The sequence below is a fragment of the Cloeon dipterum genome, chromosome 4 (genome assembly GCF_949628265.1).
Source record: "Cloeon dipterum chromosome 4, ieCloDipt1.1, whole genome shotgun sequence".
Lineage (NCBI taxonomy): Eukaryota > Metazoa > Arthropoda > Insecta > Ephemeroptera > Baetidae > Cloeon > Cloeon dipterum.
The window spans coordinates 5,490,772-5,513,062 of NC_088789.1; the positions used below are offsets into that span (position 1 = coordinate 5,490,772).

The window sequence follows — 22,291 nt, forward strand, 5'->3', positions numbered from 1 at the left end:
TTAAACGTGCTGTCATTTTTCAGTATGATGCACCTCGGCAACCGCAGCGGGAGCCTGAAATAACGACGTCGACTGACATGCATGCTTTGATGCAATTGACCCAGTTCGGCGCTGCCTGACAGTCGATCAGCGCGCTAATTTCCCGCTGCAGCTGCAGCTACAGCCTGACGCCGCGCTGTACCGGGTGAAATTTCATTATTTTGACTCGCGAGCACCGCGCAAATTGATTTAGAGGCAGGCACTTGGCACCAGATTCATCCTCCGCCACGCATTCCATGCAAACTATGATTAATTGATGACGCTCGTCAACTGCAGCGCAGGGAATTGCAGTGTTCCAATCCGTCCACATCAAACTAATCGAACACCATAATATGTGAAAAATATCATCTATAGATTTTATTTATTTTCCTTTTAAATATTTTTTCTTTGACTGGTGGTTTGCTGAAGTGACAAATAGTATTCTTACGAATTTACATTTTAAAGTTTTCACAGCTTTCAAAGCGCCGAGTGTCCGTTCCAAATTTGAAGCTATTCAATAGGTGTGTATGGTGGATTCGAGAGGCACAAATTTATGCGACTGCAAATCCTGGCAAGGCTTACTTGTAAGGCTGCTCGGGCAAATAAGCTGGCGTGTCGTTCTGGGGCTTAAATTGCGATTTGATAGGGCCCCTCTCTCTCTCTTTCTCGTCGGCCGGCCAGGCCATTCAACCGCAGGCCACTTCCAAAAACGAACCATTAAACAAAGTCCGAGGGGCTCTGAAGATAATGGCTTGGAACGTGTGGGCCGCTCTCTCGTGAATTATTCCGACTCTGACCAACAGCTGCCCCTTGAACTTTCGACTTTCTCTTAGCCGCTTTTCTCTGATGTTGTGGTGAGGTCGAAAAACTATAGTCAGCCCACATGCCCACTTCCGAGGCAAATCGTTTTTATTTCCAATTTCCTGTGATCTTTAGTTATGTTAACCTTTAGATCCCGGAAAGCTTGATTCTAATGATTCGAGGTGAACGGTTCAAGCACATAAAAAGTTATGGTTAGATTCATCAGTTATATGTATAAAGATAATGTTAATATTTGGGAATTAATTTTTTAATTAGGCATTATTTAGGTTAAGAGATGTGTTATTTAAATTAATTACATAAAAATATAATTGAAACTCCGGAGTTTATTTTTCCAATTTCATTATGATCCCTTTATTTGCAGTCAATTTTTACTTTCTGGCTGCCTGAGCAGATATTTTTGAGCGATGAACACCTTTAGAACCTGCGGCATTCCTCTTCACGCCAGATGCGTGGCAGGAAGAAAATACAACAAATAAGATGTGCGATTTCCCACCACATCCAGGAGCAAAGTGTCAAAACTTTTGAGACGGAACGTGACCAAGTGGTGTTTTCTGGCAGGACCCCTGTCAACTTTGTCATCAGAGGGAGCGCAATCCTGATAAATCTGTTGGGAGCAGGAGATTGCTCTAAAAGCAACCCAAAAACTGAATTGACCTCTTTTGTATTTTCGTGGTTTTACAACAGAACACAACGGGCATGAAGATTTTTTTATTCTCAAAGCGGCCAAATAAATGGCCTGTCACCTAATGCACATGAAAACATCGCACTTGCTTTCGCCAATCTGGTGACGTATGGTTTTTCTCTCTATTCGCAGTGGCAGCAGAGTAATGCTCTTTCAAGCCAGTCAAAAAGTGTCAATAAATCTACGCCTCGCTCTCGGCTCCGATTTGCCGGCATTTTGCCCTCCGCTCTGCTGGGCCGCGTGATCTTCAGCAAATGCATCAGCACGCGGGACCGAGAGTGCCAAAGTTGCGGCCGCGTCTTAGGCGATGGCACCTGCCAGTCGCTCTCTTTTCGCTCGCAACGCTCTCTCACAGAGAAGCACTCGGCCCGAAGTGAGGGAAATCGCCTCCGCGCTGTTCTTGAACATGAAAGTGTCAACAAAGCTGCGGCAAATTTTATTTTGTTGCCCATCATAAACTATTTTCGTCTCTTATTTAGCTCGAAACATGTAAGGAGCGGAATTTCTGCTTGAGATCGAGTTACTACTATATGCTTTATAACGGAACAAGTGAGATATTCGATGGTGGCACCTCTATCGGCTGCTACACAGAAAAGAGCAGTATGATGAGTGCTGCTACGAGTCTGATGTAGCACATTCTCGCCACTAGAGGTGTAACTTTCCAATTTTTAGAAACTTATATATTATTATTGATTGGTGCAATAATAGTCTTCTCTGCTCTCAATATGCTCAGGACGAAAAATCTGACTAAGGAAAGAGAACCGAACATATTTGCACGATAAAAAAGAGAGGCGAGTCAAGCACTCCGCCAGTGGCGGTGGCGTCTTGATAAATCGCACGACAGCGGAAAATGAAGAATGAATTTTTCGCTTGTGCGTGATGGATGGTGGGTATAGGCAGCCTGCTCGGCTCGGGCGACGGCCGGGTCTGCCTAGCCATGTGGGCGCTCGCGGCTTAATTTGTAGTGTATGTGTGTTTGCTGCACAAAAGCCTGGGCCTTTTTCCGATTCCGGCGCGTGGGAAGGTTCGCAACGTGAGCAACAGATTCGCGGAAAAACAATCTGCTCGGTAAAATATTTCAAATATCCTCTCAGTGGCTGAATGTTGCCACATGCTCTCAAGAGAAAGAAAAAGATATCCACGCTGGACGACACAGTTTCCCAAGAAAATAAGTTTTTGCTCCATGACGCTACTTTCTCATTCTTCTTCAGAACTTTCAAGATGGCTTACGTTCATCCTCATTTTTATGCGCAAATAAACAATCTTAATTTTCTATTAGTTTTTATTCGTAACATCTGCTCTTGAAAATTATATTTTTACTGAATCATCGATCAAATCTCATGCATATTACGTAAAATGGATTGCAATCCCATATATATAAGTAAAGTGTCGGTCGACGAACGAAAATGGAGCAAAGTTTTATTAGAAAATTCTTGCGAACAGCGCTCGCACTCGGAGGAATTCAGACGGCTTCTTTCAATCATGAATTCCATCGATGGTGATTTCCCGAGCACGACGCCATCTCGTGGGGAAAGCGCGAGTCGAGGGGGAAAAGCGCGAAAATGGTCCTACCTGTAGGAGTCGTGCCGCAGTCTCGGGTGGTCCGGCGGGGGCAGGGCCAGCGCTTCCATGGCGGTGGCACACACCACGATCTCCTCTTGCAGGGCAAGCGGCGCCGGCAACTCCAGGCTGCGCACCTTCACAAGGGACACCGCCCCGCCGCCGTGCTCCGCTTCCTCCTCGCACACACCCTGCTCTTCGCGCCTGATCTTGACGGGCACCAAGGCACTTCCGGCCATGATGGGTGGAGTCCTGAACAAACACTCTTAATTAAACCTTAAATAAATTCATACTGAAATTAAAAATAAGTCAAACTTTGAGTTCAACCTTTTAATGCCTTTTCCAGATTGGGCGCAGATAAAATTGGTTTAGTATGTTTATGACGGTTTTGACCAGGCATTTTCATTCGAAAATATCAAAAGCAAATAAAGATTTAAATCCTATAATATGTCAGAAATAAAATAAATTGCTATAGGTCACATTTTAGAACGAAGTGGATCTAAATATTATTCGCAATGAGCATCAAAATTTGTCCTAAATTAATTGGTTGCTTTTTTCCTAAGAAACAAAATGCGCTGGTTTATATTTTGTGACGTGTCGCTCTTGTTGTTCATTGGAGAATCAATGACAATTTCGAATTTCACGTTAATTTTAAAAAGTTGTCAAAAATGAAGCAAAAACACAGTTTAATTTACTTCAAAACCTGACTAAGAATTTTTGTATGGTCAGGAATATCATTAACAAGAAAGAATAAGCCAGGGTCGTCATTTTTAAATAGCGTTACGTTTTTGCGGCATTACTTTCGTTACAATTTGATAATTTTTTGGTTAGTTAATAGTTTGTCTTTTTTTAATATTATCAGTCTGCCGTGAGTTTGAAATAAGAGCCCGCTGTTAGCAATTTAGAAATGTTGGTGCCAGTGGCGCTGTCTGTTCGTGACTTGGAGAACGAGCCGCTCTGTGGAGAACGGTGCGTTCCATCTGCCGGTAGACTCACCGCATGCTTTTGTTGCACACTGCTCCGCCAAGCGGCTACGGCGCGACCAACCACTCACGAGCCAACTGGTGCCATCTGAAAACATGCAAACAAACACCATTCAGTCGAGTCAGAGTCTATGTCAGTATCGGTTAAGCGTCCGAGGAGCGCACGTCGCTCGCATTTCACAAAAAAGGAAAAAAAATAAAGATTTATTTCAAGCTAAGCACAATAATGTTGAATTCAATATACAATTAATTTACATGGAATAATGTGATAATATTCAGAAAAACAATGACTTCGAGAATTTATTAAGTACGATTGCTTAAAAAATTCATTAACCTAAATATTATTTCCTTTCCTTTCCTTATCAATAATTTATTTCAGTCACGTCTATAAAAATTCTGATAGATATAAAAATAATACCAATTTTTAGTTTGTTTCACCATTTTCAAGCATTAAAAAAACGTGTTTATTATGATTGATTTTAAATCTGGGGAAACTCAATTTTTTCTACTTAAAATTATCTAATTTGTATTTTTTTGCTTCATATATGGCCAAAAATATTTATAACCCTGTCAAAACTCGGAGGCGGATGTGCGAATGTCAAGGTCGCGTAACGCCACGCACGCACCGCGACTTTTTGGAGCGAGACGCCGACACAACTTTTTCGTCTGTCGTTGGCGCGGAAAATGGTGAAGTATAGCCGCTTTTGCATTTCCCGAGGCGGCAAAGGGCACGGCCGGCGCATCGATTTCCTCTCGAAGACTGGATTGGCTCGTTATGTGCGGCGCCAGTGTTGAATAATTATGCACTGAGCGCATTATCACCGTTAATTTCGCCGTATTGCATCGGATATAATTACGTCCGAGCTCGCTAACCCAATTCGCCGGGAGCCGATCGATTTGTTAGTGTTCCTAACTGCGAGTGAATCGCAGACTGCAGAGGGTCAATTATATATGTTTACATTCATTTTAAATTAGCCTCTTACAGCACCCTGTTTATAATAACTGCAGTTTTTCCGCTTTTGAAATATTAACAAGATTTATTATTTTGCAAATTTTCCAATATTCTGATGTTTTCTGCTGAAATAAGCTCTTTAAATAACAAATTATTTGTTGAGGCTTAGACAGCATTGATGTGAGATGCGTGATTTTTTGTCATGAATAAATCAAATAAAATGAGACTAACAAAAATTTTAAACACCCCACCCTAAATATATTTATTCGCACGTAGGCTTTCTGTCATCGAAATCATATGCAAATTTCGCTGGCGCACTGCTTGCAGATTGCAGAGGAGATACGGATGCACCCCTGGCGAACGTGTATGCATACATTTAGGTGCGGGTACCTTGATCGTGTACAAACGAGCAGTGGTGTTGCCGGGGCGCGGTAAGCTAGTTAGCCTCAACCGTCCATTCATTGCAGTAGTGACGTCAAACGCGGGGTCAAGCCTCACTCAGTCAGTTTTCTCGTCTCATTTCATCGCCGCGACGCCTGGCATTTGCATAATTCAAGTCGCTTCATTTAAGCGAGCAGCGTGTCTCTGCCGGGATTAAATCACTTTGGCACGCTGAGAAATTAAATGAGACTTTTGTGTTTTGTGTGTCGCAAGCCGCAGCATCCAAATGGTCTCAAAACTTTTCTAGAAGAAATTTTCCTCGTTCCTGTCCTGACGCCAAACGTTGTACGCTTTTTTCTACGATTCAATTTTTGGTTGTCTCCTTTTATGATCTTGTTACTCGATTCTCATTGTAGTTTTTTTTTTTGTAGCCTGCATTAATCATTTATGTGCCAAGCAGAAAAATGAACAACAATCGGATCTAACACAATCGAGCTATGGGAATGTCAGTTCCTGTGTCTAACTTCCTTGATAAAGATCAGAATCAATATTACCTAAAACAGTTAAAAAAATACCTATCTGAAAGCCTTTGGTCTAAATTTTACAGCCCTCTATATTTTACAGCCCTCTACCCTTTTTAATACAATGCGCAATAACTCAATATTATCCAATATAAATGTAAATGTGCGTGGGGCCGAAAGTCTTTAACGAGACACCTCCGAATCTGCTGGAGACTCATTTGCGCCGCGTCATTAGAACGGATTAATTATTTACTCAGGCGGCACCTGATCAATCGCCACCGCCCGCGCCGAGGGCGCAAAGCAGATCGACGTGTCTGATGCAGCTGGCGCGGCATTTGGGCCTGAATCTTGACTCAATTTGCCGTGCACTCTTGATGCGGCGAAGTCGATTAGCTGCGCCACACTGGGCCAACCTCTGCCTTCGAGGCAGGCAAAATCCATCATGCAAATTGGATTTGCAACTAGTGGTATAGTACATAGAAGGTTACTCAGTACATACGAGTTAGAAGTTTTAAATAAGATAAAATTTAAAAGGTTTGTTCAAAATAATTTAACACGCGGTTTGTTTTTCCAGAGATTATTTTAAAATTCCACCTTCATCTTCGCATTATTGTTCCTGAACTAGTTTTCTCAAGAAATAGTAGGGGGAATAGATTTGATGCTGATTCAAGTTTATTTGTGTCTTATCTGCAAGGGCTGCTTGAGTAAATCGTAAGGCTGTCCAAGAGATTAATTGATTTGATGCTCCACTTTAATCAGTTGTGGTCATTCCTAAAAAAGTCCAAAATTTTCAGCTCCAACAGGGGCGGCCGCCTCTAGCGACGTGGATATGTGACGTGAGAGATGCAGCATCAGAAATGATACCAACCAGCCTCCACAGCTTTGGTTTAATAGCCAGTCGAGGCGCTACCGTCTCGACTCACAGAATTATAGCGCTTTAATGAAGCAAGGCACTTAATTAATTAGAATACCACAATTTGGGCATTAAAAAATCTTTCAGCTTCAGTTGAGTAAAAATTATTTTTTCGCATTCTGGACAGCAAAGGTGGTTCTATGCTGAATTCAAATATAAGAATATCGATTTTCATACTTTTATGTATTTCAGCTCTAGGCAAAATAGCAGGGACGCGCGCGAAGCCATTTGGTTTCAATTTCTAATATTCATACATTTTCATTTTAGAGGCACATCAGAAAAATTGCGAAAATGCAATCATGGCCACATTCACGACGAAGCTGCAGGCTATCGATTTGGGTTCTCAGCGCGCGTTCGAAAACACCTTCAACTTTATTTTACTGCGGCCCATTATTTATAGAAAAAAGGCGGCTAGCGGGAGCTATGTTTGCTCGTGTTTGCAACGGTAGCGAGCGACAGAGCTGAGAACAAACGAGCCCCTTGCGACCGCAGCCAAGAAAAGGCGAAATCGCGTCTCCCGAACCAAATTATCTTGGGGCCCTGAATGCTTTTTCCACCTGTCCGCAGTAGCAATAAAAGCAGACTGCTTTTGCTACTGGAGATGAAACCGAATCGAGTTGGACCTGCCGCTAGCAAATTGAAATTTATTCGCTATTCGCACGCCGCACACAGCCATCTTTTGGAGGCTTGGTATATTCCGCCTCCTACACAACCGCGCCTCCACGTGTGCAGAAAACGCGTGCACCCCATCCGCAACGCGCACAGCACGCGACCTGTCGCGCCGGTCACGCTTTCGACTTGCGTTATAACGGGCAGAAGAAAGGATAAAACAGATTTGTAAAGGATACGTCACAAGCAGCTGTATCATTACCATTTACCGAATTGAGTACCGATATACTTTTATATGTCAACACGATAAGTCTGCCCTGTTTAAAAGATTAATATCAATGGAAAGCTAAGTTAACTCCCTCTCTAACTAGTGCAAAAGCAGAGAAAAGTACACACATAAATTCATCTGTCTTTTAAATGGCTAGCTTCAAGGAATCTTTATTTTATTTTGAAGCAAGACGTATCCTGATATGAGGAGGAATTATCTGTTGGTTCGATATCGTATAGAGAAATCTGCCATACAATTCATCGCAATCTGCATTATTCCTGTTGTTCTTTACTCGTATATAAATTTTTATTATTGCACATTATTCGCTTTTCAAACATTCAACTAAAACGACCGCTTGCTGAAGTTAACATTGCAAATTATTGTCAATTGTTGCCTAAGGAAGGTAGGCACCATCCTTTTTGTTGCCCAGTACCAATCCAGTTTAGCATCCTACACTTCTGAAAAATGGGACGATGTTTTACAAGATCAGAGCTATTAGCTTTCATGCCTGTTATCAATTACTCGCCTTTTATTTTGGTTCAATATTATTTGTTAATCATTACAGGCCATTGTTACGATAAAAATCTTAGGACGTTTTACATGTTTCGTTGAATAAGAAAGTTAACCAACTAGCGAAAGGAGCCCCAAACTGAGGAACAACTGCGTTGAGCCAAATTGAATGAAATCTCATACAACACACAAAATTTATTCAAAGTAAATTAATATCTCTCAGTACTACTAGTTTATCTCAGTCAAGGCGATATTTGAGAATTCACGCAGCACACAAATCAAGGATTAGAATAAGAATCTCGTACATAAAACAAGAGCAAACAATACTCTTGAAAGTGCAATTTATCGCCTTCATCTCATTTGCCGTGAATTGCTAACTCTTGAGCACGTGAGCCGAAAAAAAAGCTTCTCTGCCCCACGGAGCCGGGTGACTTATTTCAGTTGCGCATAATTAAGGCAGCCAGGAAAAGTCACCGGTTGCATCCAATTAATTTTCATTAGCGCGCGCTCATCATAATTAACTGTCGGCACTGGGATGAACTTGCAGACGAATGAGTTATACACGCAGCATTTATGCGAGTAAAGTGTATTTTGTGTGCGTGTTCCTCGAGGGCGTGCACCTCGCTCGCTCGCTCGCTTCCATTATCCTGATTGCGAGCACGCGGCGCCGAATTGCGCGTTTAGCAGACGCGCTCGTCATGAGCAGTCTGTCTCTGACTGCTTGCGAAAAGACGCAACTAAACAACAATCTCTGTCCGCAGACGCACGTTTCTATTTTTAAGCCACGCTGTGCAACGCTCCCCAACAGCCTCCAGCATCGAGGAGGGATCATCATTAATTAACACCCGTTATATAGATTTTGCTACAACCTAGTGTTTCTACTCAACTAAGGGCGTTAATTAGCGCTACACGTGCTTGAACTTGACGCAGACTTGTAGCTTGGAATTTGTTCAGTGAAGCATTAAATTCGTCATTTATATTTTGGATCGTTGAGTGAAGCAAGTTATAACTACTGTCCGATTTCTATGCTTAAAAAGATGACATTTTTGCTCAGTCGCAATGGAAGTCCGTATTTTGGATATATTATATGTATACGTTCTTAAGCAGCAGTAGTGCATGATGGCGAGTCTAACATTGCAAATCTTCACCATCTGAGAAAGTTTCCTTTATGGAGGGGTGTGCAGTTTGAATAAGTCTTTTATAGTTTTCAAGCTACATTTAAAAAATTTTCTTAATTAATTATTAAATTCATTCGATTGAAAAAATAATCGGTGCAAAGAGTGAAATATTGAAGCGGAAGACCATATCACACGGTGACATTCAGATGTTTCGATGTTTTTCGTCAGCAATTTTAAGGTAAACAGACCTTAAAATCCATGATTTACATTATTGATTATGATTATTATTTAATTATATATTCTTTGAAGGAAAATGAACACATAACCCGACGGGTCTACAAGATGAGGCCAAGTCGGGAAATGCGCTTAGACAAATCAGAATAACCGGGGTCGACTCCGAATGCGAGATCAGGGCGCCAGTCCACACTGCAGGCTTGGTCCGTGGGACCACCACCAACCAGGAGCCTTGAGGCCTATTCGACCGGCCAGCAGGAATCTCAACGACTGTTTGGCCGATGAAAACGACCAACTGTACCCATCATAAAGAAACGAATGATGAATCTTGTAAAAAACGCATTCAGAAACACCCCAAAATTCATTCTATATAATTTAAGAATGTAGAACATTTCCAGAGAAAAAACAACATTGTTTGATCTCATTATCTGTAAGCCGTGACTGATGATTTTAGGGCAAAGTGCTTCGAAAACAATTTTTCCCACTCGATTAATTTTAAATGGAATTGTTTCTAAATACCCGTTTGAATTTCAATTAATCGGAACGGAGGCAGAATCATGCGTTAATTTGTTTGCTCATTGGCGACAAGCTTATTTGATCATTCAATTTGAGCCACTTTGACAGCACAATTAAAGCCAGACACTATAACATACGCGGTCGGTTGCCATGGCGAGTATGCTCATTGTGACGGAATGTTGAATTTATGATAAACCGGCTCGGCGTTGAATGGGTGATTCGTGAGTTGCCGGGTCTTTTTGCTTCACCTGTCCGTTCGTTTAGCGCGCAGACACATGACGAAATTCACACCCGCGCCAAGCACAGACACAAACCAGGCGAGCGCGTGACACATTTTGATCTACCAAGTATACACATATATATGCTGAGTGGAATTGTAGATACATTTTTTTCATATCCCCCGGTGGGTGCTCCCTCTCGCGCGTCGCATGCGGCGCTGGGAAATGAATGGCCGTGTGTGTGTGGGTAGATGCAATGAAACTCCAGTTCCGCCCGTCATAAAAATAGCCCATTTGATGGCAGGGTGTAAAAATGATATTAAACTGCGCTTTCGGCGAACGTAAATTTGCCGATTTCTGTTTGCCGCAGCTGATGATTTTCTGTATGTCACGTGGCGATTGTCGTAGATCATATTGATCTGTTTTTGACTAGCAGTCTCGTTTGTAAAATATTTGAATTTGTTTTAATATGAATCACACCATAGAGCAATTTTTTCATTGACATTAATCAAAAGTTCGAGATGTGCAATAAGGGCCATTATGTCATATTCAGTTACAATCTTTCTACCGAAGAAAAGATGAAGCCAACAATATAGACTCAAATGGTCCAGTTATATGAAGCTCCATCGTGCCATCTTTCCTATGCTATCAATTCGAATCAATTTCTATATCTTCCCGTTCTAGATTCGAATGGATTCTCGGAACATATCTGCGCGCAACAAAGAAGTGCTCCAGCGTCGGAAACCATCCGGCCGCAGCCGAGAATCGATTGCCTGATCAGTGCCGAGATTCTATTTGCACAAAAGTCCTTTCGACTGCTGCGACGCAAAAGGACGCCAGGGCAAGGATCATCCGGCCTTCATTTCCACTCTTCGTTCCGCGTCTTATTTTGGCTTTTGGCGACGTGACATGCACGCGGCACTGCGTATAGTGCGTGGGTGGCTTCTGAATCCACGGTGTGCGCTAATTGTCACGTCAACCACCGCGATCGCATACATATACACGTTAATCCGACCGGTTACATTACATGCTGGGGCTAATTGGTGGACGTCACACTAGCTACGTTGGCGTGTTTTGGCTTTAATTCATTCGTTAGGGAAGTGAAAGAGGATACACTAACATGAGAACACCAAGAAGTGCTATTCCGCGGATGATCAGATATCTAAAACATTTTCAAGGTAAGCTTTGATGCGTTAGTAAAAGTTATAAATGAAGTTAAAAATTGTTCAATTGTTCATCGACGTTAATAAGCTCAAGAAAAAAAGCCAAGACTCCTAAAAATTCGGATTGCGACGGTTATGGCAAATCTTGACAAAATGAGGTAGCAAAACAAATCATGGATATTCTGCTGCCTCTGTGAATCTTCAACTTTTACGTTGTAAAAATTAAAATTGGTTCCCAACAGCAAGGTAGCTTCTCATTTACTTACAGCTATTGCACTACTCTTTCATTCATGCGGCGTGCTTTGACCAAGCAGGCAGCTTTTTGTTTTACCTTTTTCATTCGGTCGGACACTAGACGGCTCCCCTTGTACATATTTTAATATCCAACAGAGGAAGAGAGAGGTTGTCGCAAAGCGTGGGCGCCGTCGCCCGTTTTAGTTATGCGGGGACACTTTTTTCTGGGTATACACACTCACGCACCGTGGGTGGGGGTGGATATTAAAATGCAGACGAGTGGGTGTCTATGAGGACGATGAAATGATTACGTGATCCACTGAAAGCAGTCGTGTTCATTCAAACACAGGGAGGGATGTGAGATAAAATTCCATATAGGGATTCAACCGAGGCATCACACCAGGGAAATCATCTGCTACTTCTGAGAGTGATGCATTATTTCGAATTTAAAACAGGTAATTAGTAAATAGCAATGTTTTTTTAACTGTTAAAAACGTATTATTAGAAAGTTAACGTGCAAGTTTTATTCAAATTGAAAACCCACTAGGCACAGGTTAAAAAGCCAATCAGAGCAGTTAATTGCAAGATTAAGGCGGCGAGAACGTTGAATTATGCATGAATTTGTCGTCGCGAGCGCGAGCTTGGATCCGCCTTTATGCCCACTTGAGTCTCGTTCGACGATAAGCTGCGCCGCACGCAACTGGCTTTGGCCGAAAGACGAAAAGAGAAAAGTGGCACAAATGCGAGGATTCGTAATGAATATTCACGGCGCTTTGAATATCGGCGTGTGCTCCGCGAAGACAGCGCAGGTGAATCACCTCGACCTGATTCTAGGACTCGGCCACCGCGACGGTTACACTTTTTAATTTGCGCTTAGTTCACGCTCTCTGCGATGATCGCATTTTCCCGGGCCATTGCTCGACCTTCGCAGCGCCTTTTAATTCTCCGAATATAAATAAACAATGATTTCTCAAGCGCACTAAAAACTCTGCTGCAATATGAATTGGCCGTGCGCGCGTGTTTTATTCAAACGACCTCTCTACGCTCCTTTACATGGCACTTTACCGGTGTCGTCAAACTTTTACTATTTTAAGGCCGACTGCTCTAAACGTTTCGTTCTGCTACAAAATTATTTAAGGCTTTAAATTTTGCGGTTCGGCAGATCAAAGAAGAAACGCGTTGCAACACTCTAGTGCAGCCCACAGTGAAAGTTCCTCATTCTGACAGTAATAACAATGATTTTTATTGATCAATTCTGCCACTAAAATTAGGCGAAATTGGTATTTTGGTCTGTCAAGTCAAAAACAGCTCAATCAAGTTCAACCTTCATTTTAAAGCCAAGTTGGCTTCGATTCTCAAGCTCCACCTCAAAGATACATATTTTTCCCTCACTGCTCTTTGTCAGAAATCAATACTATTTACCATTTTGTTCCCTAGCTGCAAAGTCGACTTCTCAGGGACAATCGGCCGCCGCAATTCAGCTTTTGTTTACCCTCTATCGGCCTTGTTGAATTGGCACTTTCGATAAACACACACGCGGCATGTCTCCCGCATTGATATCAGCTCTATGCATGCAGGAATTCGACCGGCGGAATCCACGAATGGAGGAAAGAAAAGGCTAGGGTGGCGTGTCTCCAGTATATATGTATTATACTGGGGTGACCTTGACTCGCTAATACAAATTGGAACGTATTCTCCAACTGTTTTTTTTAGATATTTCAGATATATTCCGATTCACAATTCTATACGTTTAATTCATATTTAAAGATATATGGCATTAAATAATCTTTCCGGGTCGACGAACGAAGAAAGCTAATTGAATCCAATTAAGCCAGCTTGTGCAATTATTATTCCTACCTCACTAATTTACTTGCATGTGATTTGAATTCACCGTGATTGAGAGAACAGAGGCACATTAATTTCCGATGCAGCAGCATTGCTGGCAGGGTAATTATCTAGTGTAGGGTGCACGTCGAATAAATCAGCATTGTGGCGGGGAATTCTGTGAACCAGCCGAAGGGTTGTAAGGGTGGAATGCGTTTTGTGATGGGCGATGAAATGTTGTTCGCGGAAAATGCTGCTTTTCCGGCGGCGGTTCTGAGAAGAGAGGCGATGAAGAGGGCCTCATTACGCGACCCATAAACCAGCCACCAGGGAATCACATTATTTTGCCCTGCGTGTGCATTTTATGCACCCCGCATGGGGGCGAAATCTCCATCAACCCAGTCTCAGTGCTCTCAGTTTTGCGCGTAATATTCAGCTTTCTGAGGAAAGATGAAATTTGTATTATACTATACAAAGCATTGCTAAATTTAAGAGTAGTTACAAATTTTTCTATCTCCGCATCCCTTAAAGAGCTAAATTTTATTTTTATACAAATTCATCAAACAAAAGAGGCAGATGAAAATGAAATGAGGCTGCCCGAAAACCTATTCAAAAAGTAGAAACATGACTTTAAAATTGAATTTAATATAAAATTCAATTGATTTTAGTATGGAAATAAAACAGATCAGGCTGTCATTCCTTCAAAACAATTTTGTACCTTGAATTGTGAGTCGAGGGAGAGCGTGACAAGTGAGCAGGTGAGCTCACTGGAACAATAATATTGCGTGGATGAGTCAGTCAGATGGGAAAACTTGGTTTTCCGAGAGAATTTATTGATTTAGTTCCGCTCGTGAAAAAAACGCAGTGTATGCCCTTCAATCCTGTTGTTTACGCGCCCTTTGGGAAAAGCGATTTTCCGCGAAGGCTCGCATCCAGCGGTCCGCAAAAATCTGATTATGTACACAGCCGCGTGTTCTTGGAATTTGGGTTAATGCCACTGCCAGGTGTGTGTAATAGGGCCTGATGGCGGGATAATTTAATGTCGGTGCTAAAGTTGGCAACAAGCAATTCCGAGATGGGAGCAGCTATAGGTGAACGGACACTTCCCAGAAATATGCAATATGCAGCGACGAGTTCAATCTAAAACTCCCTACACCTTTCTCTTTGAGCAAAAGTAGTGCAAGGGAAGTTTTTGATGCGGAAAACAATATTGAAAATCGTTTTGTTTTCTTTAGGCACTGTTTGATTTTACATTACTTTAATGTTTCTGACTGTGCTAAATTATTTTTTTATTTTGTGCTGCATTTGTAGGTGCGGCACTCTGAATGTAAATGCGCTGGAAAACCATATGGCAAGAAGTGATTTTAAAAAATGTCCAGTTTTTCCAGATTGGATTATTAGTGGTCACTTCGTTTTGTGCTTATTTTAATTTAAATGATTTTTTTATTTCCAACAACTCAGTTAAACATACTTCAATCCATCGTGGTCGAATTTCCTTCTTAAGACTAAAGTTCGTCTTTATATAACAGTACAAAGTGTAGTAGATTCAGGCAATGCACAAAAAAATGATGTGTGCAGTTTGCCGAGGCGCAGCCAGTGTGCATCGCATGCATGGTGATCGCGTGAACTTTGCGCCGCTATCGATCTTGCGAGGCGAAATTCGCTCGGGCGAGGCAGTTGATGCAGAGCAGAGCACACGGCAACCGGCCGAGAGCAACACATGTGCCACAGAAATGCTCACTCACGCCCTAATTGATTCTACCGGCGGCCTAATTCGCTAAAGGGAAAATGCAAAAACGACCAGGCTGCAACCGTCTGCGAATAAATTGAATCAGCAGCTCGTGAAATTGGCAGCCGAGAGGCCAATTTTGTAAAAAGTATGAGGGAATGGGTAAAAATCAATTTAAAGACATGAAGTATTAAACGTTTTTTTTAAATTGAAATAAAAATCCTTGGTAAACGCTTCATGTGTCGCGTTTGAATATAAATTCTGAGAAATATTTTTAACATAATTCATGTCATTTAGCAAGCATTACCCAAATTTTGGTCAAGGACAACGGGCTACAGTCGACGTAGATCGCATCGTTTACGGCTAGCCCAAAGCGCCCTTTGTTCCTGCCGCGGTGTGATACGCACTCCCGTCTTGTCGAGGCCGTGACTCGCAAACCGTGACAAATCACCCGCTTGAGCAACTTTTATTTTTCTCCGTGTGTATTGAGACACGCTTGCTGCTTGAACAGGATCAATTGGGCCGGGCATAATTTCACTTGATTCGAGCACGCGATCGCGTTCGCCAACCTCCTCCAGCCCTGCTAATTTGATCCTAATCGTGCATAAATGCGCAAATGGGATAATTGCAGCTATAAAATCGAGATGTAATTGATAAACTTCACTTAGGGCTGTCAATATTGATGATATAAACGATTGCTCTACTATATAATTATAACAGAAAAAATGAGCGAATAAAACTGATTAATGATATGAAAGGAAAGCTAAAATTGTCATAAATTAATCAATTTCTCGCATTAAAATCGGAGCTGTTTTTTTCTTTCTTACCGATCTTTTTAGACGAACCAAACTAACATATGAAGATAAATCAGTTTTCTTCGCGGAACATTTTCTATCAGTTTATTATTGGTGTGGCTCGTTAGCACGCCCCACGGAAAAATAACGTTGATTGTTGTCAATCCAGAGCAGAATCATAATTTGTAAGAGTTGTTTGGGGTTGCGAGATTGGCTTGCCAGTGGCGCAGTGCGAATTAGAGAGGAAAGATTTGCGGCCACCTTTTCGAGCAGTCTTTCTTTGTGTGTGCTCTTTCTCGCGTGAGCTGCCTTTCTGGCGGCTGGCGGAGTGCCCTTTCCGACCAACTTGCAACGTAAGCTGAGCATACACACACCACGCACTACTACAAATGTGTGCGTGTACTTACAATTAAGTGAGAGGAGAGAGACTGGCCTAGCTGTGCTGACGAGAGAGAAAGAGAAAGCACGTGGATTGGCAAACACTGCCCAATTAACGGAAGACAAGGGTGACTTTTTAGAGCCGCTCGCAGATTAACATCAAGCCACTTTTGCGCAACAGCCAGCAGCAATTCGACCAAAGCCAGGAGCTTCAAGTGCGTTGTAGAAGTTTCAGTCTTGATCGGTCTTTCATGATTTTCAAGCACAAAGTTTGCCTCTCTTTCATGTTCAATTAAAGATTTTACGGGGATTCTCCGAATAATACTTAAAAAATAAATTTTAGAAAAACAAATCCTGCAGATTTTGAATGTATTAGATATTCAAGGCAGAAACGTGAAGAAAGTATTCTCCAAATTCAATTGGTGCATTGTGTCGCCACGGCTGGAAGGTAATCTGGCGGGTCGTCAAGGTCGGAAATATAAATCGGTTCAAAAGTCAACTTGATTCTATCTTCGCAGTTGCTTAAACGGTGCAGAAGAACTCGTATAACTGTACAAGACGGGTTGAGTCGGGCTTAAATAATGATCTGGTGCTCTTCACTCGGGCAAACAGTCGGTGCGATGGAGCAAACTGGAGCTAACAATGTGCAATTGCACCATGTATTATTATTGAAACTGAATAATTTACTCTGGTAGAGAGAGATCCGGGCCTTGGCTTCTCTCTCTCTCTCTCTCTCTCTCTCTCTCTCTCTCTCTCTCTCTCTCTCTCATAATGCGGTTGACGTCACGCTCACATTGTGCCGCCGCTGCTCCGACCGGTGTATTATTTTCCACCCCGTGCACCGTCGCCGTGTATGTGGCCCGGTGTGCAGCGCAGGCTATACATATTGTAGCACGTTATTACCCACACACTCACACAAATATGTTCGTGCACCGCACATAAGAGTAAATGCCGGGATTTAGTTGCAGTCTACATCGATCCGGCTCCGACGATGAGCGAGAAGGTAATGATAGCGCAATTTCGATAAATAATTACCCAGCAGGCTCGGGTATACAATGATACTCCGCCTCACATCTTTTATATTGTCTCGGCCAGAACTTGCAGAACCACCTCTGCGAATCGACCGCTTTGTGTTGTTACTCTGACTTGTTTGTCTCGAGATCAGGTTGCACGCCTCGTGCGCTTCTTATTACCAGCAGAGAGTTTTCTAATATTAACAATGATAAAGAGTTCTTTCGCTTTGGTGAACTAAATTTTTTAGTCTTTGGTCGAAAGAACCATTATGTTCACGGTTTGAGATTTAAAAATGTTTTGCAATCTGTAAGAAGGGAAAATCCGGTTGCAACTTCTGGAGTGAAATTATCAGCATCCGTCGATATCCTTGTTTCCGCTGCTGTGACAAAATACGAGATTAGGATTATTTTACTTCGAGTGAGATCGAAAATAATATTAAAAGACTGCGCTGGTTAATTTGAGCCGCTTTGTGCCGCGCACCGGCCATCCCCTCGTGCATTATTTACTCTCTCGCGACTTCTTTTGTCCGCAGTAAAGATGAGCTTCTCTTTCATCTTTGTCAGCGACAGGGCGAGAAGGTCGGAGGTCAATGGAGCGGGCGGCGGTCAGACGGGTCAACCACTTGCGATGCCCGAGCCTAATTAATTGTCTTCCTGCCTCATTACATGCAAGTCCCGCACAAAGTTGGCCCACCTTAGGCAAGAATTTGAACCAGGAACCTTCTAGGCTGAAGCCAATCTTTTCATATTTTGTAGGAGGAGCTTATAACAGTATTACCAAGTACCCGACTAAATAAAAAAAAATTCCGATTTGAAAGTATGAATCCAAAATCTCCGTAGGATTCTTCTAGTCCTTTCTACAGTATATCACGGGAAAACGTAACATGAGAAAGCACCAACTTGATACAAACAGAGAATAACGAACAATAAAAATGGTATCAGTTACAAGAAATGTACGCCACAATATGAACTCATAACTGTCAAGGCCACGCACTTATAAATAAAAAGCCACATGCAGTAGAAAGGTTTTCCCACTGCGATTTGAAAATAAACTGTCCGGCTCAGTGTGATGAGAAATTAAATTGTGCCATGATCATTCATTTTTTAACTATTATTTCGCTTGCCTTCCATTTTGAAATTTTTACCAAAAGTATTCTTATCAAATTTCCTGTTTTCAGGTATATGACGTCAGGCAAGAATAAATAACCTAGCCTATAGCTTCAAATTTAAGGGAAAAGAATAGAAAATCTGCCTCTAGTACCACAGTTTAAACCTTAACACATAATACAAAAAGACTTTAAAAATTCAAAGCAAAATCACAACAGACATTACGGTCTCCGGTCTCATCAACGCAAAGAGATTCGATCAGTATAATTATTTCGTGGTTATCGAATTTATGCCACTGTGTTGGTCAATAAGGCAACCTAATTACACAAAACTTAAATCATTTTGTAAGCGAAGAGTTGGAGGACAATAACACAACAAGATGAGCAGTAATGTTATGAAGTTATCGTGGTGCCAGTTCATAAAAGAAGTCCACTGTAGTATAGGCACGCATGTACGCGCGCGTTTGTAACTTGTAAATATGCTGCATGTGTGTGTGTGTGTACATAAGGGTGGGTACATAGACCGCGGGCAGCGGCGGCGGCGGCAGCAAGATTCTCTATGAATAGCGACCGGCGGTTCTCGTGCGCCGCGATGTTTGTTTTGCTGTCACGTGTATGCATAAAAAAGACATAAAACAGGGCGTAAAATAATTAAACCAGCGGTGGTACACACGCAGCACAAAATAAAGAACGTGAGAGGGCCAAACTAAAGGAACAACGTGAAGAGAGCTAGTGCCTTCCACAAACAGTGCAAATTCGCAAAAATCCACCTACGTGCTGTGCAATTGCAATGTGCAATGGGTTTCCGTAAACATCTACACTTTAGAAGAAAATAAGCCCAAGAGATCAGTAGCTGTTATAGTTGAGTTATTTTTCTCACTTGAGAGCTGATTACAATACAAGTCATCTACTAGCTTACCGCAGAGCTAAAAAATAAATCACAACGAAAATTGTTCTTGGTGACTATCGTAATTTTACATGCAAAACCAGCTTTAGTTTCTGTGTCCCGTGTTTTATCAGATATTGGAATGCCCAAAAAACATCGTTCGTGGAATAACCGAAAAATTGCACTGTCTCGAAAAATATAGTAAGGAGAGCGAGGAGTGCCCGATTTTTTTTTTACCAGGCGCACCTTAAAAAAATTATTTAAAATTTGTTGAGACGCTAGATAAGTTTGGGTAAAAAACACAAACGTTTGAGTTTTTAAATAATATAATGGTAAACATGAAAACAAAAAAAATATTAAAAAATTACTAAAACAGAATATCCAGTTCAGTGTGGCGCAAATATTACAGTCATTATTTTATTTATTTTTCTACCTCAAGTTTGATTTATTATAGGAAATGCCAATTTAGCCAAAAATTTGAGTCCCTTAAGAGTGTGATTTTGAGCGGCGCAAAATATTTACAATAACAGCGGCGGGATTGCGACAGGTGTTAGTAACGAAGCAGAGCGAAAGACGAGCGACACCGCCTATAAATAAGTCGCGAGAGTCTGAAAGCCAAGAATAAAAGCACTTTGGTGGAGGCGGCGGCGCTGCGGCTCCGCTCCTATTAGCACCGCGCGTACTGAACGCGCGCGCTCAACAACAAACGGAGATGCCGCGTCGCTTTCGCTTTTGTCCGCCGACCGCCCGACGCGCGACCAGAGGATTTGGAGAAAATGCTAGCAGACAAGCCGCGGCTAAAAATAAAGGAAGCTTCCTTAGACCACGACTTTTAGTCCCGGCTTTTTTCTTGCAGTGGGGAATTTGCATCCAAGTCAAAGACGAGGCAGCCGGCCAAAGGGTTGTCCCCTTGTCGCACTTATGCTTTTGATCACGAACAAGACGCGCAAATAAAGCAGTATCTACAAAAGCTTTCATGCCAAGTGCTACGATGAGTTATAACAGACGACAATCATTTTCTGAACTATCTTCTTTTAAAATTGAAAAATTCAGTTTATGAACGCATTTAATAAGGCTAGATAATATTAATTTGGACACGCATAATACAATATTTAATTAGTTTTTGATAAGAGAATTTCTAAGGGAAGATGTTCGAAAAAATTAACCAATGATAGTTTCTTTTGTATTTTAAGTTTTAAAGCAATGACGTTCAAAGAAAACAAAACCAAAATTTGTCACATTTCATTTCATTTTCACATTCTTCCTTTTTGAAATTTTAGATGGAACAAACGAGCATTATATTACTAAATTTACTGATTCGGTATTCAATTTAAATGTTCTTTTTATTAGTTTAAATATCCTTTTTAGAAAATCTCAATCGAACTCAGTGAATTCTGCAAGGATTGTAATTAAAACTAATCAAAGCCAAATTATCTTTCCAATTACAGTTTTCACTATAAAATGAACGAAAGATAGTTCTGATGTTCCAAAACATCTTTCGTCGCACGGCATGTTGCAACTTTTTCTTATATAATTGTTTTTTACTCACTTTAAAATCAAATTCTTCTTTCTTCCTCTCTAAAATAAAGCGGTGTGCGTTCCAAAATTGTATTTTTAGTTCTCACCGCGGATGATCAGCCTTTAAGGTACTAAGCTTTTCACCCAGGCAAACGCACAGCGATCAAAGCTCAGCTGTAATTGACGTTGACTGAAAACACTGCACATGACTCATCTGAGCCACCCAAGAGCCAAACCGATCAGCTTGTTGCTCTTTAAAACAGCAGTTAAACATCATGCATACATAAAATAAATCACATTTTGAAGCGATGAAGTGGTCTGTTTTAGAAGTCAATGGTAAATTTGAATATACTATGCATTGGAGTTAAATGAGGAGTATTAAATTTTGATTAATTTAGGTCACAAACTTCGTAATTGCTATTTTGCTGAAAAGTTTGTTCGTTTTTAATGCAAAGTGTGCTGATGAAATGCCAAAGCTTGTTTTGCTCGGCCATCAGAAATAGAGCCTAACTTTGAAAATCCGCTTTGCTCGGCTCGCTGGCTCCAGTAGAATGTACTGAATGCAGCTAAGTAGGCTCTCCGCAACGCGCTTTGAGCGGATTTTGCAAAAGGGCGTTCGTGCAAGTGCGGTTCTATAAGGCCGTTAGCCAGATATTTGAAGTTTCCTAGCTCACTGAAAATACAGTACCTGCAACTTCTTGTTTGAAACAAAACGACTATTGACTTGTATACTTTAATGATTTCATCCGGATTAATTTTTGTACAGTTCGAATTGTTTAGTATTAATTAAAATAAAAATATAATGACATTCATTTACCAAGATAATTAAGCTGTATTTTTAATAAAAAGTCTTCATTATTAGTTCTCTTTGCAGTTAACTGAATACGCACTCGCAAAATAATATAAGTTAACGCATATCCAGATCCTCTCATTGCAGTCAGCTGGAACAAATGGCACCCCGCGCAGCATTATCTTTGTAGACGAGGTTTATCAGAAGGAAGTCCAATTCCATAGAACGCAGCAAAGCCGCAAAGAAGCGTGCGACGTCAGGCGTGGTTGCAAAACCATATGTGCTCGCGACACCGCGCGGCTTTGGCACACATGGAATCCGCCCAGCAGAGCAGCAGGCCCGCGCGGAGCAAACAGCGGATGCGTTTATTATCTAATTCAGCCATTCAATTAAGCGGCAGTAAAAAAATTCAGCGCTACTTTTATCTGCGGTAGGCGCCAGTGTGGCGTGATCGCTCAAGAAAAATCGGGAAACCGCAAACCAATCAGCACGGGTGGCTGCTAACGCCAGCAGGAAACAAACATATCGCCATATTCCCACGGGACTATCGT

The 22,291-nt window shown here is 41.6% G+C and overlaps 1 protein-coding gene across 1 annotated transcript in view; it reads right to left on the minus strand.

Moving 5' to 3' along the window:
• LOC135942983 (eye-specific diacylglycerol kinase-like) overlaps positions 1-22,291 on the minus strand; it is a 112,945-nt gene that overhangs the window by 87,965 nt on the left and 2,689 nt on the right. The window contains exons 2-3 of the mRNA XM_065489363.1: positions 4,079-4,153; positions 3,095-3,334 (exon numbers count right to left, since the gene is read on the minus strand). Of these exons, the coding sequence (XP_065345435.1) occupies positions 3,095-3,334; positions 4,079-4,083 (245 nt within the window). The 5' untranslated portion in view covers positions 4,084-4,153. The remainder of the gene's footprint in view (positions 1-3,094; positions 3,335-4,078; positions 4,154-22,291) is intronic.